Below are 23,414 nucleotides of genomic sequence, written 5' to 3' on the forward strand. Positions count from 1 at the left end.
AGTTGCCTTCTTCTTGAAAAGATTTCAAATGTTATCTCAAACACAAACGAAAGGAGTTATCCATGGAAAGTCTCATGGTAAAACTCCGTATAGAAGAGGATAACAGAAAAGGAGATAAAACTCCGCTAGAAGTTTAAGCAAAGGCTCATATTGTTGAAACTTCAAAACATAAACGCAAGAAACAGAATTTCAAGAAGAAAAATGTGAATCATGGGTCAAGAAATGATGCAAGCAAGCGTATTTAAGACAATTGTTGGGTTTGTGGTATGAATGACCATACTATTACAATGTGCAAGTATAAGAAGGGACAAAGTTCCAACAATCAAGCCAATATCATGGAAAATGACGATTTGGTTGTCGTCATTTTTGAGGTAAATATGGCTTCAGACACCAAAGGTTGGTACATTGATATTGGTGCTACTAGACACATTTGTAAGGACAAGTCATTGTACGTTTCATATGAGAAGCTAGATGGCAGCGATAAACTGTACATGAAAAATGATCCAACTGCCTTTATGGAAGGCAAAGGGAAGATCTTGCTAAAATTGACTTCTGGAAAGATACTTACCCTCAATGATGTGTGGCATGTGCCAAAGATTCAAAAGAATCTAATGTTAGAAACTCTACTTAATAAAAATGGGTTCGAACTTGTATTTGAGTAAGATAAATTTATTTATGATAAAGTGGTATATTTGTGGGGAAAGGCTATCTGAGTGATGACATGTTCAAATTGAATGTATTACCACAAATGCCAAAGAATAATAATAATATCAATTTTTTTGCTTATATTGTTAGTTGTGTGATGTATGGCATTCTGGATTCAGACATGTCAATTATCGTTCTTTAAATAAAATGGTAATTTTAGGACTATTGCATAATTTTAACATTGATAATAGACACGAATGTAAAGTTTTTGTTCAATTAAAGTTTACTAGAAAGTCATTTTCATCTGTGGAAAGAAGTAATGAGTTACTTGATTTATTCCACAATGATGTAAGTGACATGAAAAGTACTCCCACACGAGGTGGTAAGAGATACTTTGTCACATACATTGATGATTGTAGTAAATATTGCTATGAATATTTATTACATAGTAAAGATGAAACCTTTAATGTTTTTAAAACATATAAGGCAAAATTTGAAAATCAACTTGAGAAGAAAGTAAATATGCTTAGATCAGATGGAGGTGGTGAATATGAATCATCATCACTTTATGAATTTTGTGAAGTTAATGGTATAATCCATCAAACTATAACACCTTATACACCATAAAAAAATGGTTTAGTTGAAAGAAAGAATTGAATTTTAAAGGATATGACTAATTGCATGTTAAATAATTCAAATTTACCTCATAATTTTGTGGGGGAAGCTTTGTTGATAGCAAATTTTATATTAAATAAAATTCCACATAGGAAGACTAATAAGCCACCTTATGAAGTGTGGAATGGAAAGTTACCCTTATATAAAATACTGAAAGTGTGGGGTGTTTGACAAATGTACAAGTTTCTTTACCAAAAAGGACCAAACTTGGGCCTAAGACAATTTATTGTGTCATTATAGGCTATGAAATGCATAGTACTACTTAAAGATTCATGATGATTAAATCAGAAAAATCTAATATTCTCCAGTGACGAGGATTGCATATATAAGGATGTTAATTGTAATAACAACTTTACAAAATTTGGAAATACACCAAATGGATGTAAAAACTGCATTTTAAATGGCGATTTAGATGAATAAATCTATATGGAACAACCTAAAGGGTTTGTCGTTAAAGGACTTGAAGACAAAATTTGTAAACTCTTCAAGTCTCTTTATGGTAACAAGCACCCAAACAATGACATAAAAAGTTTGATCACACTATGTTATCAAATGGATTTAAGATAAATGAGTGTGATAAATGTGTCTGTGTTAAAACCATAGATCAAGAATGTGTCATTGTATACTTGTATGTGGATGATATGTTAATAATGGGCACGACAAGAAGTGTCATTAATTCCATTAAAAGGATGTTGAAATCCAACTTTGATAGAAAGGTCTTGGTCTTATTGATGTTATCCTTGGAATTCGAAAATAAGAAATCCAAATGGATATATACTTTCTCAATCTCACTATATAGAGAAAGTGCTAAGAAAGTTTGATCATTTTGAGAGTAAGCTGGTTGTTACTCCATTTTATCCAAATTGTAAGTTGAAGAAAAATAATGATGAAGGTGTATCTTCTCTATAATATTCAAGAGTTATTGGTAGCTTGATGTACATAATGAATTGTACAAGACCTGATATTACCTATTTAGTAAGAAGGTTAGCAAGATACACTAACTATCCTGGGTATGATTATTGGAATGAGTTAGTCAAAGTTTTAAAGTACTTGAAGTACACTGAATTATAGATTGCATTATATGAGATATCTTAGTGATGATAATTGGATTTCTGATATGATGGAGACTAATTCAACCACTGGGTATATTTATACCTTAGGTGGAATAATTGTATGAAGAAAATCTTCAAAACAGATGTGTATAACACGTTCTACTATGGAATCGGAGTTTATAGCACTTGATAACGTAGGAGAAGAAGTTGAATGGCTTCAAAGTTTTTTTTTTCAAGATATTCCATTGTGGCCAAAGCAGTGTAATATGTATTTATTGTGAAAATTTAGTGGTTTCCATGAGAGCCAAGAATAATGTCTATAATGGCATATTACAACATATTAGACGCAGACATAATTCAATAAGGCAATTGTTCTCTAATGGAATAATTTCTATTGATTATGTGAAGTCAAAAGAGCATATTGCAGATCCTTTGGAAAAAGAATTGTCAAGAGAGCAAGTCATATATACATCGAGGGAAATGAGGCTAAGGCCTATGAAATGAGTTATCTGGTGGTAACCTAACCTAGTTGACTGAAGATTCGAGGCTCGATAGGCAAACTAGTTGTTGACACACTAAGAAACTTATATTTTCTTCTCACTTCTATGATGTTTTAGAGTGTCTGATCTATTGATGTTAAGATTATATTGATATTTTGTTTTACAAGAGGAGTAATGATAGGATGCTCTTAATCAATATTACCTACATGAGAGTAGAAGTGGCTTCTATGAGAACTTTTCAAATAACTTATGTTCTCTAAAACTCTCATGAATTTTGGATTTTGTCCCGAACCAAAATGGACAAAAACGTATAGAACTCAAATATACAAGATGAATTGTGTGTGGTATCTATTGTCTCAATTCATCAATGAGAATGATAGTTCTAGAGTTTAGTCTCACTATTTCTTTTATAAATTTGATGGATATTCACTAAGGAAGGTTCAAGTCTAGAAGTCATCTCTCCTGATGCATAACTTGGTCTATTTGCTCTCAACGGTTTTTGTTTGATTTTTCTCACTTTCTTTCATGTGGGGGATTGTGGGAGATATATATAGTGAAAGAAAGTGAAACAGTTAGATAATGAAACATAAAATTAGATTTAATTATTTAGATTAATCTAATTGTGTAGAAACTTTCAAATTGGAATGAAACTTCCAATTAAAATGATGTTTCATGTACAAATTTAACATTTATGAAAGTTAAATTTGTAGTTTGTTCAATTTGAATGAGTTATGTTTGATTTTTATCAAGTAAAAATCCAATTGAGTTAAAATTGACAAATATTTCAATTTTTGTATTTATTTGATTTTATCTTGTATTTTGAAGAGTTACTAAGTTGCTAGTCTATAAATAGCAACTTGGTTCTTCATTTGTAGTATCCTATTCCAAACTGAAGAGTTCTCTCCTTTCTTTCTTTCTTTTTTTTTTTGTTCTTGTGTTGAGTTGAGTTGAGTTGAGAGCAAGTATTCAAGATTCCGAGATTCGAGTAGTTCGAGGTTGCAATTCTACTGGAGCTAAACGTTTATATCCTGTTAAGACGATCGTTATAGTATGCTTACAGCCTGTGCAGAGCAAATAGCTATCTTTAGGACAACACTTATCAAAAGTGTGCCTTGACTACGGATTGAGTCTTCAAAAGTTTTGAGGTTCTTTCAAGTTTTTTATTATTTTTCATATCTAAGTATTGTCACACCATTTGACTTTCGTTTGAGTTTGAATATTATATATTGAGTGTATTGTTTCTGGTCATTGAGGTGTAATCATTTTGTTTCTGTTGTCAGTTCGATATATACCATTTCCCCCAAGCAGTTCTAAAATTTTAAAGATGAAATCTGAAAAAGACGAACTTTTGGTTTCTATTTGTCAAAAGGTCCACTAGGTCTAAATTTGGACAAAGTTTAGTCCAAAAGATATTTGTACTAGAAAGAAGGATCGAGTTGATTGCCTTCAATGATTGGAAATACTTGCTTTACTTGCATTGGCTCTCTTTGTTAAGAAAGTCTTATCGAGTCCTAATTTGCATTGGTTCTCTCTGTTAAAAAAGTCTTATGCCTCTGTCTATTTACAAGAGATTAGGACTCGATGAGGTGAAGCCTCTACAATATCCTTGCAGATGGCTGAAAAATACCATTGCAACTCATTGATATAAATTGTATATATTCGACACAAAACAAACACATATATTTCAAGAATCATGTCCCATCTTGAAGAATTGCTTTCGACAAGTATCAATTGCTCCTATTAGAATCAATAGATACCTACACACAAAGGGTAAAGTAGAAATTTACTAAAAAAAAAGTACGGAATCACGGAAACAAAAATTTTCCGTACATTGTCCTATTTATATATACTAATAATAGGACCTTTAATATTAATATTGTTGTTTTCAAAACTTATTAGAGAAATATTGTTGATTTGAAACTTATTAGAGAAATATTGTTGTTTTGGGAGTTTGAAGCTAGACGTCGAACGTTGAGAACTCGACTAATGTGGAGGTCGAACGTTGAGAACTCGACGAACAAAGAAAAACTTGGAAACAATACATAGGCCGAAACTTTAACCCTCGACAAGGGAAATCTCGCTTAGGTTGTCGAAGGTTGAAGTTTCGACACACATCCACCCTCGAGATTGCAGGTTTATTACTTTTCTTTTTCTCTCATAGAGGAAATAAAGTAATGAAATGGTATACTATATGTATCTGTGTACTCGAGCTACTTCTAACAACCTATGCATTTTGTTATCATTTCAAATTAGACGGAGGCTTGTGGGATTGACGTGAGGGGGTGGGGATGGCTATATTTCTGGGAGCGAACTCCAGGCGAATATGAAGCGCATGGATACAAGTTATGCCTTGGAATGAAAGACAATTCCGAATTAGCTTTGTCTACGAAAAAAAAATTTGTATATTAGGTTGTCCAAGGTTACACACATGTCGAAACTTCAAAGCGATTAAGGAGATAAGTGGGCTGAAGCAGATTAAGGAGAGAGCGAGATTCAAAGCGAGATAGTAGGAGAGAGCGAGATTCAAAGCGAGAATGTTGGAGAGAGCGAGATTCAAAGCGAGAATATTGGAGAGAGCGAGATTTAGTTTATATTGACTAATCTGACTAACATTGAACTTGGTAAAATAAAATGGTTGAATAATTGAAAAATGAGATTATTCAGGAATACAAATTGAATGCTAAGATTACGTATTGAGTTTCTGGTAGTAGATCTATAATAAAAAAAAGTGTTTGTGATTGTTCCAGAAGAAATGAAAGCTAGTAATCTTTATGGAAAAATAACAACAATAACAGAGAGAGCGAGATATTGAGAGAGAGCGAGAGAGTGAGATCTTAGGAGAGAGCGAGAGTGAGAGCGAGATCTTAGGAGAGAGCGAGAGTCTTCACTTTATTTGAACTTTCCATAGAAATATATATAAAAAAAGAGAAAAAATAGCTGATAATCATACTATAATTGAATAATCATTAGACTATAATTGAATATATTAGATTATTATACTATAATTGAATAATCATTAGACAACAAATTGAATATATTAGATTATTATACTATAATTGAATAACCATTAGACAATAAATTGAATATATTAGATTATTATACTATAAATTGAATATATTAGATTATTATATTGTAAAACTTTATTGATTACAATAAAAAAAATTGAATATACAGTAGATTATTATAAAAAAAATTTGAATATACAATAAATTATAATTAAAAAATTGAATATACAATAAAATTAATATATAATAAAAAAAAATTATTTATTATTCAATCCCTAACTATCTGGAGCTCGTCTTAGTAACAAATGACACTTCCTTCGATTATGTCCTAACTGGTTACAAATCCACATCGTTGTCGAGTGGCTGGTTCTGTCCAATCCATCTCGTTGTGATAACGTGAACTTTTCGATCTACCAGGTCTTCTCAACAACGATGGATCAGGATGTAAGATGAGCATATTAGGGTGCATGAGCATATATACTACAAATGATGGGTGGAAGTCTGTTTTCAGATAAATCAAGTCATTTTGTTCACTTGATGTTCCTGCTACTGTTAGTTAACCTCCATGATACGGGGCGGTATTCGTGGGGTGGAGCATGCTTGGCATGGTTGTATAGACAACTATGCAAAGCAACAAGACCTGAGGTTCGAGAGATAGTTGGGCCTCTTATACTTTTGCAACTATGGGCTTGGGAACGATTTCCAACAATGGCTCCACAGCTACATCATGTTAATGACAATCAATTAGTTGGACGAGCCTACGATTCTCGGTATGTTGTTTTAATTCAATTTAATTTTTATATCAATGATTTAGTTAATTTAAATTCTAAATTATCAATTTAAAAATTTAGGTGGAGAGACAAATTTTGTGACTGGACAGCAACACATGTAGTCAACTAGTATAGATACATGTTTGATCTACTTCAACTTGAACGGGTACATTACACTAAACCTAATTGATTATTTTATTCACATTTTTATTGTATTTGTCTTTAATATTCTCTAATATAATATTTTGTGTTTCAGGTTATTTGGGAGCCGTACAAAATTATTGTGCATACTTTGCCTAATTTTTGTACGAATGATCAAAACATATGGCGGACAATGAGTCTTCTCATATTTTTTCACATTGGTGAGTGGCATCTTCCTAACAGAGTGATGAGACAATTCGATTTTCAGCAGGATGTCCCATCGCCTTGTAATACTGAACCCGTACTGCATGATATTGACCTAAGAACTGGAGATTGGTCCGAAAAAGTTGCACATTTGGTAGTGCGATGACACTATCGTGCAAGGTTTATTGCAGTGGGGGTTTCTCTTGAATAGTTTGACACAGATGTCACTCTATAATATATTCATTGGTATAATAATATCACAAGGCGCTACGTCACTCGTCCGGGAGCAGTTGTGGGTCATCTGGTAAATGAATGAATATTATCTAATTTTTTTAATTTAAATTTATTTTAAATATTATCTCATTGTTTTATAATTCACAGAGATCGAATAACAGTAGACTCCATAAGGTTGCGAATGATCTGAACCAGGTTCTTGCTATATATAGTGACAACCAAAGCTATATGGAGGAAATTCATTATATGTACGATATACCTATTGTTCCTCCACCAGCTCCTAAACATAGAGGACCTGTTCGCGAAGAGGATGAGTTTGATGAGGTTGCACATAATCTGGAAGAGTTGTCCCCTATGACGCAGACGCGGAGTCAAACTAATTATGTTAGTCCGATGATGATGATGTCAACATTTGGTTCAGGATATTATGCCTCAGAGGTTGGTCCTTCGTCTTCATACGTGCATAGACATGGTCGGGGTCGTGGAGAGCATAATGAATATTTATATTATGAAGCGCCTGCAGAGATACTAGAGCAATATCAAGAAGAACCCGACCAACCTCAAGTTCGAAGTCGACGATGACAACAAGCTCAAAATCGACGACGCCCGCCTTGTGGGACACATTGATTTTTGTAATTATTTTTATATAAATGAGATATTTAATTTACATTTTTTTTATTTTTTTGAGTTATTATTTTTTTTAATTTATTCTTTTTTAGAGTTTAAATAAAATAATAAAATATTTTTAGAAATTTTTTTTATAAAAATGGAAAATTAAAAAAAATTAGAAAGAAGAAGGTGGAATGTGTAATAATTAAAAAGGAAAAAAAAAAGGAAATGTGTACGGTATTCTCGCTCTCTATCAAAATCTCGCTATCTCGCTCTCTCAAAATCTCGCTCTCTCTCATAATCTCGCTCTCGAATTTGATTGGGAAGTTCAGTGGCAAAAAGAAGGAGATTCATTAGTTCGTTATTTAGTCAGACTTGCTAAGATGACAGAATCCGTAAAAATTATTCAAAAGCTTTGGAAGGAATTCCAGGGGGACCTTATGAAAATTTAGAAATACGATCTTTTGATAGAGGAAGGTCTTCAGAATGATAATTAATGAGACTTAATAATAATGTTAGAAAGGGTAAGGTCAAGGGTTCAAAGTTCGACGTACAAGTGAAAGGAAGGTCGAGGGTTCAAAATTCGACCTATGTAGGTCGAATTTTCAACCCTCGACTTATTTTTAAAAAAACAATATTTTTACAAATAGTTTGAAAACAACAATATTTTCCTAAATAGTTTCTAAAAGGACAATATCCTTTTAATTTTTCCCTAATAATAAACATGTAAAATGTACATGAAATGGTCAAAAGTTTTAAAATAGTATTTAATTGTCTAAAAATTACTCTAATGCAAATATATGATATAACAAATATAAATATTTTATTTTCTAAGATCACAATGTCATAAGCAAAACAAAAACGAGCTCATAAATTAAATTATTTATGATATAATTATTAAGCTTTCCAAATTTCAAATGTAACAAAATCAATGTTTCATAAATAAAATTTGATGTCATAAGAAAAATAAATTAGTACATATAAAAATTACTTAATTTTTTATTCGTCAATCTAGGCTCACTTTTTTTTTATCCCTCTTACTTTTCACTAGTTTTCTCCCTTCTTCAAGTATTTATGTAAAAAATAAATAATTAAATAATTAAAAAAAATAGTACATATAAAAATGACTTAATTCTTTGTATTTTTTTTTTCTTTCTCTAAAATCTTTTTTCCTCTTTCTAATTTTGTTTTCCTCTCTAAAATTTTTTATTTCAAACTTTCTTCTCTCCTTTATATTTGAAAATTTTATTGTCTGTTTTGTCTTCAAAATATTTATTTTTTCTTTATAAATTAGTGTTAACATTTTCTAACCTCGTCAAAAAGAACATAATTTAACAAACATATGCATATTAGTGACCATAAAATTTGTGATTCGATTCCCCTCATCTCTTATTATACTAAAAGTACATTTTCTAATCTCTATTTTATAAATTTACTTACAATTTTATAAAAGAATTCAGAAACTTAATTCTTATATATATTGTACTATCTTTTTCATTTTAAAATTTATTTTACCTTAAAAGTTTTGTCACTCTAAAGGTTTTTTCTTTTCTCTAGATGGTATGAAATCATTTTTTAAGATCGTACACAAATGCCTTTTTTTCTTTATTTATTTTACATGTATCTCACTCCTATAAGTAAAAGAATATATTAGTTTGATATGTAACTACCTCCACCTAACCCATCACAACCAATTGATATAAAGTGTATCTATTGGACGGAACAGAATTGCATCGCATCATCATTGATTGCACCAAACACATATATTGGAAAGATCAAGTTGTGTCTTGTACGGAAAAGGATAAAATAGAAATTTATTTAAAAAGTATGGACAATATGAGAAGATAAAAATTCTACCTCTTAGCATATTTTTTTTTAATGTGGCATAGATTATAGATTAATAAAGGGCAACTATTGTGGTCGTTTTGGGCCAGGCTAGCTATAAGAAACTGAGAGCCCATGTAACGCTATGTTCAAGGCCCAAATCGACCCAAAAATATGAAATAACACCTAATGAAAGTGATTATATAGAATATATAACTTTAGCTCATATTAGTTTCAGGTTGAAATTTTATAAGTCTATAACAAGTGTCCCTCTCTTTAGGGAAACAAGAATAATCAATGTATGAAGTTAGTTCAAGTCAAATTACCATTTTTAGTTGGGTTACCCTCAAGATTATTAACACAAAATATCACATCTTGAAGCTGATTTTAAATATCTATATAAAAAATTGATCTATGTTACTATTCAGTAATGACAAACAAGGTTAGTTAATTTTGAAGTCAAAAGGATAGAGATGGTAATGAATTTTTCAAAAGTACAAACATTGATTATTGACTAAATGTGTCATATTATAAGAAATATTTCTTATGAAATTTATATTCTAAAGTTCCAAATCAAAGAATGAGGTCAACCTTCGTATCCAATTCTTTTGTTGCTACATTGTAATCGGCAATAGGTCTATCTATTTGAGTCTCAACTCTCCATTTATTACAATATATTGATCTTTAAAAGTTATCAAATTATAGAAACAATGATAAATTTTTCAAAGACCAAAAGTATAGAAAATGTCCTATGCTCTTGATGGAGTTTCATCTCTTTCGACATATCTCGTTGTTGAAGGCTTTTTTTAAAAATAAAAAGTTATATGATGGTATAAAAAAGAAATAGTAAAATGGGTCCTCCCCTTTATGCACATGAATTTTTGTAACATTTCATATCAATTGATGAAAGTTTTGGTATATAGAATTTTGAACAATACTTTGTCTTTTGTTGAAACTCTTGGCCCTTTCTGTCTAATCTTCCAATAATTCAAGAAATGGTTGTCAATATTATCCTCTCTCTCCAAAAAAAAAAAAAAAAAAGCATACTTTAACCTTTGAAATAATTATATATATGTATATATTTTCTCTCTCTAAATGGGACAAAAGGGGCACCTTACCTGCCTAAGTTTCACTTCAAAATAAAAGGAACATTCTTGGCCCATAACATACAATTCTTTATTGGAGTTTTGTTAAGGGGGTGGGGAAAAGTTAGGTTTTTTCAAATTTAGTGTTTGCTTTCCAGGTAGAAAAAGACAATCTTTACAAAATATCCTTTACATCTTTGCTTATTTGGTGGTTTGTCAATTCTATCTCCTTCAACAAAATAATTCACACCCATCTGCATAAAAACAAGGTTTCTTTTATGGTGTCAAGTGTTCTTTTTTTTTGGGTAATTGAAACATTGATATAATGTCTCATATAATCTTCATTCTTGATTTATCCTTTATTAGATAAGGAGGGAGATTCAATTAGGGATTTTATATCTCAGATTTTTAATGATTTTGACTTAGTTTGGAATGCTCTACGCTCATAATCATTTCGTTTTTTGTTTTTGATTTTTTAAAATTAAGCTTATTTCCTCCTAATTTTTTATAATTATTTGTATCTTTCTTTAGTACAATGGTTGAATTCTTAGCCAAATTCAAAAAATAAAAGCAAGTTTTTAATAACTTCTTTTATTAATTTTCAAATTTTGGTTTAGTCTTTTAAACCATTGGTAAAAATAAGATAACAAAGGAAGAAGTTTGGAGGTAGAAGTAATGACTATATGTTTAATTTTAAAAAATAAAAAATAAAAAATCAAATGGTTACCAAATGGAGCCTAAATAATTCTTGAAATATTTTACTACTAGGCACCTATGGGAAGATACATCATATTTTGTTGCCTAATGGAATACTAGATTTTTTTTTTTTTTTTTATAATTACGATGCATCTTGTATATCTCTGAATTGGAAGGCTTTTCTCTGGTCTCTGCTCTTTTGATTTTTAAACTGTGGGCTTCCTTTGTCTCTCCTATGTATATATTTTTATGATCAATGCATCTCTTTTGGTATCGGAGCGTGTTGAGGGCATTAAAGATGTATTGACCTAGTTAAGATGTCCAAGTGCGCCTACCGATCTCTCGCTCTCTAGTATTTTATTAAAAAAATAATTGTTGAAGTATACTTTTGAAAAAATAGCTATAATATGAAGTATGAATGGGTTTAGTGAATTTCAAACTTAAAATGAAAAAGCATAATAAAATAAGATAAAATGGTAATTCTTGAAAAAATCGAAGAGCAATCAAAATTGGTAGGAGGTGGATCCTAAATGTTGTGGTAACTAAACTTTACAAATCAACATAATTTTAAAAGTGATTTTGATATTTGTATTGGTTTAATAGTTAAATAGTTTAACCAAATACTAAAAAGGGTTAAAATTTTCACGTAATCACTTATTGACCGAATCTTAGAACTCTATGTACCCCTCAAATCCCATGTGAATTTAATGAAAATTATGTCTTTATTTATAAATCCTTGATCCACCACTTTTAGTTGCTAATACAAAAGTTTAATCATACTTCAAAATTTGTTAATTTTAAGTCTCTTGGTCCCTTGTAGTATATATTTTTATCTTAATGCATCTCTTTCGAAATAGGGGTGTGATGTGGATGCTATAGATGTATCAATTTAATTGAGATGTCAAGTCTCTCGACCAATAATACTCTTGTTTAAAAAAAAATTAAATCGATTTTCTTTAACAACACAACAAGAAAAGTATGAGAAGGTACTTAATTATCCTCATTATTTTCTATATGCCTGCATACTTATCCATATAGTGTTGCAAATTTATTATGTTTAAATATGTTTGATGCAAATAAAATCGAAAAAATTATTCTTTACAATTAATACTTTTAACCTACATGTCAAAAAAAAGAAATTGAAATTTCAAAAAATATATATTTAGAAAAGCTTCAAAAGCTTAAAAAGAGCCATTATAAGCCAACTAGCTTGCATTTTTTTTAAGAAAGATGAAAGAAGTATCTTATTTCGAAATATTTTACTCTCAAACATGGTTATAAATTTCTCCAATGGTCATCCAAACGCCTTTCTAAGAAGATATATTGTGTATATATGAATCTTTCATAGAAGCAAACAAAAGGGAGTGTGATAAAATAATTTAGGGCTATTAATAAAACTCTACAAAATAAACAGTAAAGTTATAGGAAGATATTGACCCAAATGCATCACAAATTAATATAAACCGAAAAGGGTTGATTTTAGTAAAAAGAAAAGGATTAAAAGAAGAAAGACAATATTAGGGTTTTGTGAAAAAGGCATAGATTCTCCAACTTTTAAACAAGCCAAGGCCAAGACCCTAAGGGCAAGGCAAATGCATGTGAGTTTCTGTAAATGTTGGATTCCACAATCCAAATTTGCTCTTCTTTTTGGGGATGTTTTTGTGTCAAAAGTCACCCATCTCATATTTCCAATAATCTTCCTTACCCAAAAATAATAATAATAAAAATAAAACTCCATCTTCAAATTACTCAAATCAAAACCAAATTTAGTAGTACTTTAAAACACAAAGCTTGAATTTTGTTGATCAAATTTTCCATTTTTGTTAGTTTAATTTGTTTGATACTATACATACTAAAAAAAAAATCTCATTTAAATAGCTCATTAAAAAAAAAAAAGAAAAAAGAAAAAAACCTATACATATTTAGCTTGTGGGTAAAAGACAAGCCAAAAAAAACAAACATCCCTCCTTAAATGACAATGATTTGCTTTTTCCTAAACCCCTTCTCTTAATATTATTAATCAATAAAATTACTTAATTAGCTAAGGGTTTCATATAGTTTTGAAGCTCTTATAAAACCACCCTTAATTAAATCAAAGAAAGAGAGAAATAGAAATTAAAATATGCATAATAATAATAATAATAATAATGTAGAGGAATCTTTGAAAGGGGCCTCGAAAGTTGAGGAGTTTTGGGGTAAAAATGTGGGAGAAAGGGAAGAGAATATTCTATACCCATAAGAGTTCATTAGCAAAATTCCAAAAATTATAAATTAAACAAAGTCTTAAAGCAAAAACATGATTAGATTATGATTAAGATTAGCAGGAAAAGTCAGCTCACAAGGGGACGACTGCTCACACTTCCAAAAATTCACTGCCCCTTTGTCAGCTAAAACACCATGTTTGTTTCCCTAATTAACTATTCCTTTATAATTTACATCTTTTCTTCAAATACTTTTAACCTAACTATTCTCTCAACATCAACAAATCATCAAACATAATCATCAAATTAAGGAAGCTCACATTCAAATGCTTCCTTGTCTTGGCTGAGTTGTGAAAATTTAACTATACACATTAAGTTTTTTCTTTTTTTCCATTATACCCATTTTCATATATCAAAGTACCCATAATATTAGACCTCTAAAAAGCAATATTTATTGTTTATATAATTGAGAGAGAGAGAGAGTATGATAAAGAAAGTGAGAAGGGCAAAGAAATTATGGGATAATCATTCCAAAAGGAAAAGGTAATAAAAACTAGCTTTTCTTTCTTTACTCTATAAAACTTCTCTCATCATATGTGTCATCATGCACCTTTGCCCACCAAATCCCTTCCCCCCACTAGCCTTTAACTTTTTTCACCCCCCTAAAAAAAAAAAAAAAAAAAAATTTTTTTTTTTTTTTTTTATTATACCAAAGAAAGAAATAGTTTGAAATTATTGCCAAAAATTATTCAATAATCTTAATAGAGAGAAGAGAGAGAGAGAGAGATAGAAGAAAGATCCAAATCTTGTCAATTTCTCTCCTTTGTTACATATATATGAACACTTCTTCCTTTGAGTCCAAACACTTTTACTTCTAGGTGTCTTGTAGATTTGAGAGAGAGTCAATTTTACTAAGAAGACAACAAGAAGAAAAACTTCTTAAGATTTGTTGTTTTGTAAAAGAAAAGGAAGATGTCTGAAGAACAAGCAATTTCAAATCCCTTCATTTGCAGCATCCCATCACTTGGATCAAACAACAACCCTTCTGTTGTCAAGAAGAAGAGAAATCTCCCTGGAAATCCAGGCAAGAAAAAGCAAATCTTTGTAATTGTGTTTATATATATATATATATATATATATAGGTTTATTATGTGTGTGTATGTGTATATGTATCTTCTTTTTACTATTTTTGTGGCTTAGGTTTCTTCTTGTATGGGAATTTAAGGTGGAATATTGTGATGGATATATATTATTCAACTTTTCATCTAAAAACTGTTTGTTTATCTCTGAAAATGTCAGAAATAACCTTTTCTCTCTGATTATTATTGCTCTTTACAACCCTCAAATTTTTGTTATTATTTGAGTTTTAAGAAAAAACCCTCATGAAAAGGGTTACAAAGCAATCATCTTTTGCCACATATCTTCATGAATATGGAAAAAAGATTACATTTTTCATAACCCATTTGTTTAAACGTTTAAGTTTTGAGTTTTATATATACAGTGATTCAACACGGTATTAGAGCCATTAATTTGATTAATATTGATAATCACTTGACAGATCCTGATGCGGAAGTTGTGTCGTTGTCGCCAAAAACGCTAATGGCAACGAACCGATTCTTGTGTGAGATATGTGGAAAGGGTTTTCAAAGGGATCAAAACCTACAACTGCATAGGAGAGGACACAATCTTCCATGGAAGCTGAAACAAAGAAGCAATGGAAATAAAGAGCCAAGGAAGAGAGTTTATGTTTGTCCAGAGAAGAGCTGTGTACATCACCATCCTTCAAGGGCTCTTGGAGATCTCACAGGAATTAAAAAGCACTTTTGCAGGAAGCATGGGGAGAAGAAGTGGAAGTGTGAGAAATGCTCTAAGAAATATGCTGTGCAGTCAGATTGGAAAGCACACTCCAAAACTTGTGGCACCAAAGAGTATAAATGTGACTGCGGGACTCCATTTTCAAGGTAACTTAGGTCATCCAATTGCTAATCATTCGGTTTTTAGTTTTTGATTTTTAAAAATTGTTTTTTGTTTTCTCACTGTTTCTTACTCACGATTTTCGATTTTGTATATAAACATCGGAAGTTTAAGTCAATTTTCAAAAACAAAAACAATTTTTTGAAAATTACAACCCTTTTAGATTTTGCTTTGATTTTGAAAATACTCCTAAAACCTAGACATCAAAACATTAGTCAAATCTATAAAAATGATGTTTATAGGCTTAATTTTCAAAATCAAATGGTTACCAAACAAATACTTTAATTTTGAAAACACTCTTAAAATATAGACAACAAAAACTCGAAGGAAGTGAAGTTTTATAGACTTAATTTTCAAAAACAAAAAGCCGAATGGATTACAAAACAAAGCTTTAAATTTATTCCTTTCATGTTCATCAGTTTTGCATTCCAATATATCCTCTTAATATAAAGGATTAAGTTTCTTTTTTTCTTTTTGAGAAGAACTAAAGGATTAAGATTATATAAATGTATTCTCTGAATATATATTAATATGTTTTCATTCTATGGAGCTAAGTTTATGGTCAAATTGTCTGTTCTTCCATGAATTTTTTTTGTAGTTAACAGACGGAGAGAGAATAATATAATGAAACCACATAAACATAATATCATGAAGATATTGAAATTGATGTGTGTTGAGATGATGAAGCAACCTTAAAGCCTAATTTGATGGGTTTATAGTAATTTACTCCTATATTTGTATTCATATTTTTATCGATCTCCACTCATTTAAAAATTTGAACGAGATTCAATTATGTTATTTGAAAGATCGAATTATAATATAAAAGAGTTTTGAATATAGGACCTTATCATTCTTCTAATACAATTAGGTTAAATTTAAACTTGGAACGTTTATAATTTATATTCTTTTAACATGCGTACCTGTTAAAGACAATGACCTTTACATATATCCATAATGATATGACACTGTCTACTTTAAGATATAAGTCTTCGCGACTTTACTTTTGGAGATAGTTATTCTCTCTTATAAACTCATGATTTTTTTCTTATCTAGTTAATATAAGATTTTGGTCGCATTCCCAACATATGCATTTGAGTTTGAAATAATGATCAAACTTTTGTCTGGTTTTTGTTTGGTTTTCTTTGTTTTTTTGTACTTATATATGGCTTACTTAGAAACCTGTGTCAAAATGCAGGAGAGATAGCTATGTAACTCACAGAGCATACTGTGTAGCATTAGCAGAAGAAACAGCAAGATTAAATGCAGCATCAACCATTGCCAACAACAGCAACAATTCAATGGCTGATAATTTCAACAACTACCATTTCCTAAAGCCCACAAACAACAACAATAATCCTCTACAATTCTTCCCTTCCTCCAACTTTTTCAAACCAGATGATCAAACTTCCCACATGTTTTTCAATAACATCAACAATGTCACTCCCACAATAGGACTCCCCTTTTGGATGGCTACAAATCCTCACCAAATCAATTTCCCTCACCCATTACTTCATCAACAAACAACAACAACAACAAATTCTGATGTTCTTTCTGTTCCTTCCTTATACAGCAATGAAGAACAACAATTTATGGGTTCATCAGCCAACATGTCAGCTACTGTGTTGCTGCAAAAGGCTGCACAAATTGGAGTGACAACCTCCACAACAGACCCATCATTGATTGAAAGTTTTGGGTTGAAATTCAGTACAGTAACTGATGGGAAAGGCTTTTTTTCAGGGATTTATGGCTCAATAATGAACTCAAACTCCAACATTATTCCTAGTTGTTGTAGCCTTGAAAATTGTGGAGATCATGAGGGCTCTGAAATATACCCTCCACCAGCAAAGAGAATGAGACACACAGTTAGTGAAGAGAGTGTTACTGGTGGAGAAGGAGAGACAAGGGATTTCTTGGGTGTGGGAATGCACACCATATGCCATCCATCACCAGTAAATGGATGGATCTGATTTCATTTGATAAGATCCATGCATATTCAGTTGAGGAAAAGCAGAAAGCTGATAGCTTTTTAAAGGAGCAGAGGAGAGCAGAGCAGTGGGGGCAAATGAGTCAAGTAAATTAAGGACCCCTTTTGGAATCAATCCATTTTATGTTATTTGTGTATTTTTCTTTCATTTTTGGTTCCTCTTTTTCTTGTGGTATCAAATGGGTATTGGGAAAAAAAAAGAAGAAGAAAAAGGGGATATTTTTATTTTATATTGAGTGAAAAGGGCATGGATTCTTTTCAGTATAAATATACCAGGAAAGTCTGGTTATTAAAAAAAAAAAAAATGACAAGGGAGAAATGATTATCCCTTTCTATTTATTTGCTAGTTTATCTTTGTTATGTTGGGGATGCCAACATGGTCTCACGCAGGGTGGAAATTTTCCATCGAAATCTCCTTTTTCCCGTTTTGAGAAATTTTCCAGAAAATTTTATTTTGTTTTTCCCTATTTCCACGAAATTTCGAGAAATTCTTTTTTAATTAATTACTTTAGTTTAATTCAAGTTTTTCAATCTTTTTTTCTTCTAATTACATAAAATTATATAGTTTTACACATCAATATCATTTAGATTAAATTTTTTTTAATGTGCTACTTTTCTTAATTTTCAACTTTATTTTCAATTCTAAACTATTTATTTCAAAAGAAATTGAATTTGAAAAAAAAACTATATTTATTTTTAACCTCATTCAAACTTTTTCAATTAAATTTTTGTATTATTTCGCCTCAAAATTGATTTGACGTGAGTTTTTTTCTTTTCCTATGTCCAAAATTTTTATTTTCAGTGTTTCACCTTCAAATATTTATAAATTTTATACTTTTTGCAATTACTTTTCAATTTCTTTTTAAATTTCGACTCTCGCATCACTATTTACATAGATATTATATTTACAATATACATAAAGGACAAAGAAAGGGTATCATAAATCTCTCTCCGTCAATGAAATAAAATCTGAATTATACCGATCAATACTACCTGTACTACTAAGTAATACAAGTGGCAAAATTGGGTCGAACCGCAAGGAAGTACGAAGATTAGTTTCTCAGATAATTCTTTAACTAAGGCAGTAAGTGGGGAGTTATGTGTGTGGGTTGAGAAGTAAACGTAGAAAAATAAAATGTGGAATGTAAATTACAAGAAAAGTAAAGGCGGTATATCCTAATTTTTAGAGGCATCCTCAATTGCTTGCCTGATCATAGATTCATCGTATTAACTTCTATATTGTCTAAGCTTAGCCAACTCAACTAGAAAATCTAGGTGAGAGTCCAATTTATCAAATTAGTCAATTTAATTAGATGAGAAGCATCCTAATTCATTTGGACTAACCACATTAAGATTTAGGATTATGCTAAGGTGAATGTTCAATTTTCAACCGCCTAATTAATTAAACATTCATCATGATTCTTCCTAGGTCGATAGAGCAATGCTTTTCATCATAGACAACGAAACACAAGTCTAACTTATAACTTTTTGTTACCTTCGATCAAATTATAATTATTTATCACGTAGTGTAATTTAATGCATAGCTAATGATCATACATCCTCAAGAAAAATACAACCATAAACATGCAAAGACAGTAAAAGAATCCAAAGATAAAATAGAAACAATCAAGATTAGGAGTTTACCATTGGAGAAAACCTCAAAAACTAGGAATTGAGGATCCTTACCTTCCCATTGATATGAGAAAGCTCAAACCCGCCATCTTTCAGCCTAATTACAAAGAAATATTCAACTTAAAATGTAAAACTAATGTTGTAGATGGAGAGAGCACGAAAAAAATGAAGAAAACATGTGGTCATTCACCCAAAACGGTCACTCGGATCAAAAGATATGACCTAAAAACTGAAGACCATATTTTATATTCACGCAAAGGGGCCGCAGTTCTATAGGACAGAGCTGTGGAACTGCACCCTATATTATCATTATGTGAAGAGTGTCATGCCCCAATGTCGTAGTTACTGCACAGTGCTTTCATTGAGGGTAGAATTGTCATTTTCTCTTCCGTTTGAAGCCTCGAATGCCTTTTTTAGCTACTAATTGCTCCAAATTAACCCCGAACATTTTGTAATGCTTCAAAATGCATGTATTACTTGAGACTGCAAATATAAATATTTAAACACATTAAATATCATAAACGAACAAGATTATATGCACTAAGATAACACATTCTGAGTACTATCAATATATCTGAATGTTGTTTTATTTTATAGAAATGATGATTAAAAATGGTCAATTATAGTTTCATTAAACCATAATAAAAGTTTTATATACTAATTATAACAATTTCGATCAATTTTCATAAGTTTTCTGAAATTTTCATCGATATCGATATCTTGAGTTTTTTATAAAAATAAGGTAGAGAAAAAAGTTCGGACAAAAATAGGTTAGAAAATTGTGGACTTGGTATACAATTTTTTAAAAACATGAACCAGATCCATGTTTACTAAAATGAAATCGTGGATGGAGACCACGAGTTCCCCGATTTTTAAAATTTTTTAATATAAATTCTTAGTATTAGTTAGTAATAATATATATAAAAACTCAAAATAGATTTTCAAACGCAACATAAATTGTTGGTAATGAAGGTCGTCCTACTTGTGTGCATCTCAGGTACACATTGTGGGATTTACATTTTGAACTCGTTTCTCCTCATTTTTATTTCGGTAGTCTTGCACAGTGGAGCCCTTTTTGTCGTGGACTACTCCAAATCTTGCCCCAACATGAAATATAATAACATCAAGAAAGAATTAATAATTCAAAATATTAGATAAATCAAAGCCTTGGATTTAGTCTCAAATAGGTTTTTCTCCTAAATTTATGTACTTAACGAATCTTCTTTTGTTGTCATCCACCAAGATATTGATGATTTAGTTCATCATCAACAACACTTTGAGTTACTCTGGTCAGCGTCAAAGAAGGCGACCACCATATGACACATGAGTTTCTATTAATATTTGTAATGGATAGTTTTGACTTTAGATATATTTTTACTTAAATTTATTTTGATTATTCATTTTTCCTATTATGTTCAAACTATATATCTTTAATGGTTTATAAACATTAAAAAAAAAGAAAAAAAAAAAAAAAAGAAAAAAGAGTTCATTTCTTAGGCAACATTTAAATTAATTTTAATCTTTTTCTAAAAAAAAGTATTGAAATCATGGACCGGGGTCCACAAGTTTCATAGTCTTGTAATCTCAAAGTTTGATTAAGAAAGAAATAGTGGAGGGGATTTTCATACCTATCTTTGACAATTCTTTCCAACTACACCTAAATAAGACATTTGTTTAATATGGCTACATTATTTTTAGAAAAATTTTTCCACCACCCTATTTTTATCATTTTTTTTCAAAAAATATATATTACTTAAAATTACTCCGATATTTTCACAAGATTGGTACCTCGATATTTTCATCGACATCGATATTTCGGACATTGATCTCACATTGATTACAAATGGAAAGAATTTGTTGTCCTAACACATAATATGACGACAAAAGTTCTTTTGTTTAAAGAGATTATAGTAAATTGTAAGATAGACTCTTGTTATTGGAGCAACTAAAATCTCACGTTCATATAAAAAGTTTAGGCCCCATTTAACTATTTCCTTTTTTGTTTTTAGTGTTTGAAAATTAAATTTATTTTATCTCAATTTTTTTACTATATTTTTCATCTTTCCTAAGTACAAAAGTTGAATTCTTAATCAAATTCTAAATTCCAAAAACTAAATCTATTTATTTAGTTTTCAAATTTAGTTTAAAGATGGAAATAATGTTTATAGGCTTAATTTCGAAAAAAAAAAAAATATAAAATATAAAGAAACATATGATTACCAAATAAGACTTTAAGGTTTAGAGTTATGAGTTTGTCAAAAAAGAAAAAAAATCAAACAACTATACATAATTCAAAAGTATAAAAAATGAAAATAGTAATAATAGATGGCAAAAAAGAAAGGAAATAGTAGTGGAAAACTACAAATAGAACAGAACAATTAACTCTCATGAAAAAAACTTTGTACAATATAAAAGACAATTTATACATGTTCATTAATTTAAAAATATTCCCAAGTTAAAAGATTTATCAAATGTCACATTTATAATAAGAATATGTAAATTTATTCTTGTAATGATATATATATACATACATATCAATATATACAGAGTAATGATTCGAATATCTTACTTCCTGAATGATAGTATACGTTTTTTAATCTATTTAACGATGTTTATATTATGAAAATGGAACATACTCTATGAATGTGAAGGTAAAGGGGAGCAACCTTGAGGCATGAACTATCTGAAAAGTGGAATAATACATATGAAGGGGGGAAATACATAAAGAATTGATATTCTTTCCTAGTAAACCATTACTTTCCACTCTGGATAGCAGTGTACTTATACACATGCATGCATTTTTTTTCTTCCTTTTTATTATTGAAAAACAAAAAAAAAAGCATGGTGAATAACCTAAAAAGAAAAAAGAAAAAAGCAAAAAGAGGGGAAAAAGTGAAGAAAAGCAACCATTTCCTTTATGTATTATATATATAGAATTTCTTATTTTCTTCTTGCCACCTTGCTTGACCAAGGTTTTAAATTTATTGATTGAAACCATTTTATTTGTTTGGATTCAACGATGATAAGTGAACGTGGAAACTCGAATCTCTGACTTTTTGGATCAACAAAGATAATAAAATATAAATGACTTTGAACTAAATAGTGTTCTCCAAATCTTAGCTTTTGAATAGTAATTAAGGCTTTGAAAAGGTAAAGTTAAGGTGAAATGTTAGATATGGTACCAAATATTTATTTGGATTTATATCACATTGTGGTGTGATGTTGGCCATGTTGACCCACTTGGCCTTCTTTTCCTCTTTCTGTTGCCATTTATGATGTTCTCTTTTTTTTTTAATCTATTTCCATTCAAATTAGTTTTAATGTGAACTGAGAATATTTTATACCTCTCCAATTTTGTATAATTTTGTTAGTCTACATGATTTTACTTTTTTTTTTTCCCTTTTATTTATACCACACACAAATGCATGTATATTCCTATAGAAAAATCTAAGTATTAAATAAATGGTGTAAAATTAAGTTTAGTTTTCTTTTTGAAGTAGAACTAAGTTATTTTTAAATTTTAATTAAGATTCTTTTTTTTTGTATAGACTTATGTTATAATGATTTATGTTAAAGGTATACAATGAATAGTAAAATAATGTATTTTAAATATATAAAATAATACTTAGGGCTCCTTACATAGATAGTCATTATTATATCATAAGTAATAGAATTTATTTAATAAAGGAAAACTAATTGCAAATATAGAGTTTATATAATACAGTGGCCAAAAAGTCTAAAAAGACGAAAATGGACATCCACGGTCTGACCCATCTTCAAGAGAAGCCCTATTTCACGACACAACCATCCTTCTTCCACGGTCTGGCCCATTTTCAAGTCCTACCATTTCAAACCAGGGAAGACAAATCAGTCATCACTAATAGCAAGCGTTCTACTTTCGATTTCACTCCGACCTTGTGATTCTTCTTCCTCCCTTTGATTTCGCTCCAAAATTCAAAATGTACATCTCTTCTTCTTCATTTCTTCATCTCTCCTTCCTCGTTTCTTCTTCACTGATAGCAAACTTTTGAAGTTGTAGGGGCATCGTTCTTCTTCCATTGATAGTAATAATTTCGATTCTTTCTAAAATCAGTGTGAGTAGGTTTGATTTCAATTTCAAATGATATTTGTTGATATGTTGTTGATAGTTCATTGATTTTCTTCAAATTAGGGTTACATGCAT

The 23,414-nt window shown here is 30.2% G+C and overlaps 1 protein-coding gene and 1 pseudogene across 1 annotated transcript; both read left to right on the top strand.

Moving 5' to 3' along the window:
• The first annotated feature begins 287 nt into the window (after positions 1–287).
• Positions 288–7,853, top strand: LOC150036255 (uncharacterized; annotated as a pseudogene).
• A 6,525-nt stretch (positions 7,854–14,378) lies between these two features.
• LOC120078337 (zinc finger protein MAGPIE-like) lies at positions 14,379–17,938 on the top strand. Its single transcript, XM_039032578.2, has 3 exons — positions 14,379–14,725; positions 15,200–15,602; positions 16,811–17,938. Exons 1-3 carry the CDS (start codon positions 14,614–14,616, stop codon positions 17,580–17,582), a joined length of 1,287 nt encoding a protein of 428 aa, XP_038888506.1. The 5' UTR covers positions 14,379–14,613; the 3' UTR covers positions 17,583–17,938.
• Positions 17,939–23,414: the final 5,476 nt, after the last annotated feature.

This window comes from Benincasa hispida, chromosome 5 (assembly GCF_027475165.1).
Source record: "Benincasa hispida cultivar pf3 chromosome 5, pf3_genome.v1.1, whole genome shotgun sequence".
Taxonomy (NCBI): domain Eukaryota; kingdom Viridiplantae; phylum Streptophyta; class Magnoliopsida; order Cucurbitales; family Cucurbitaceae; genus Benincasa; species Benincasa hispida.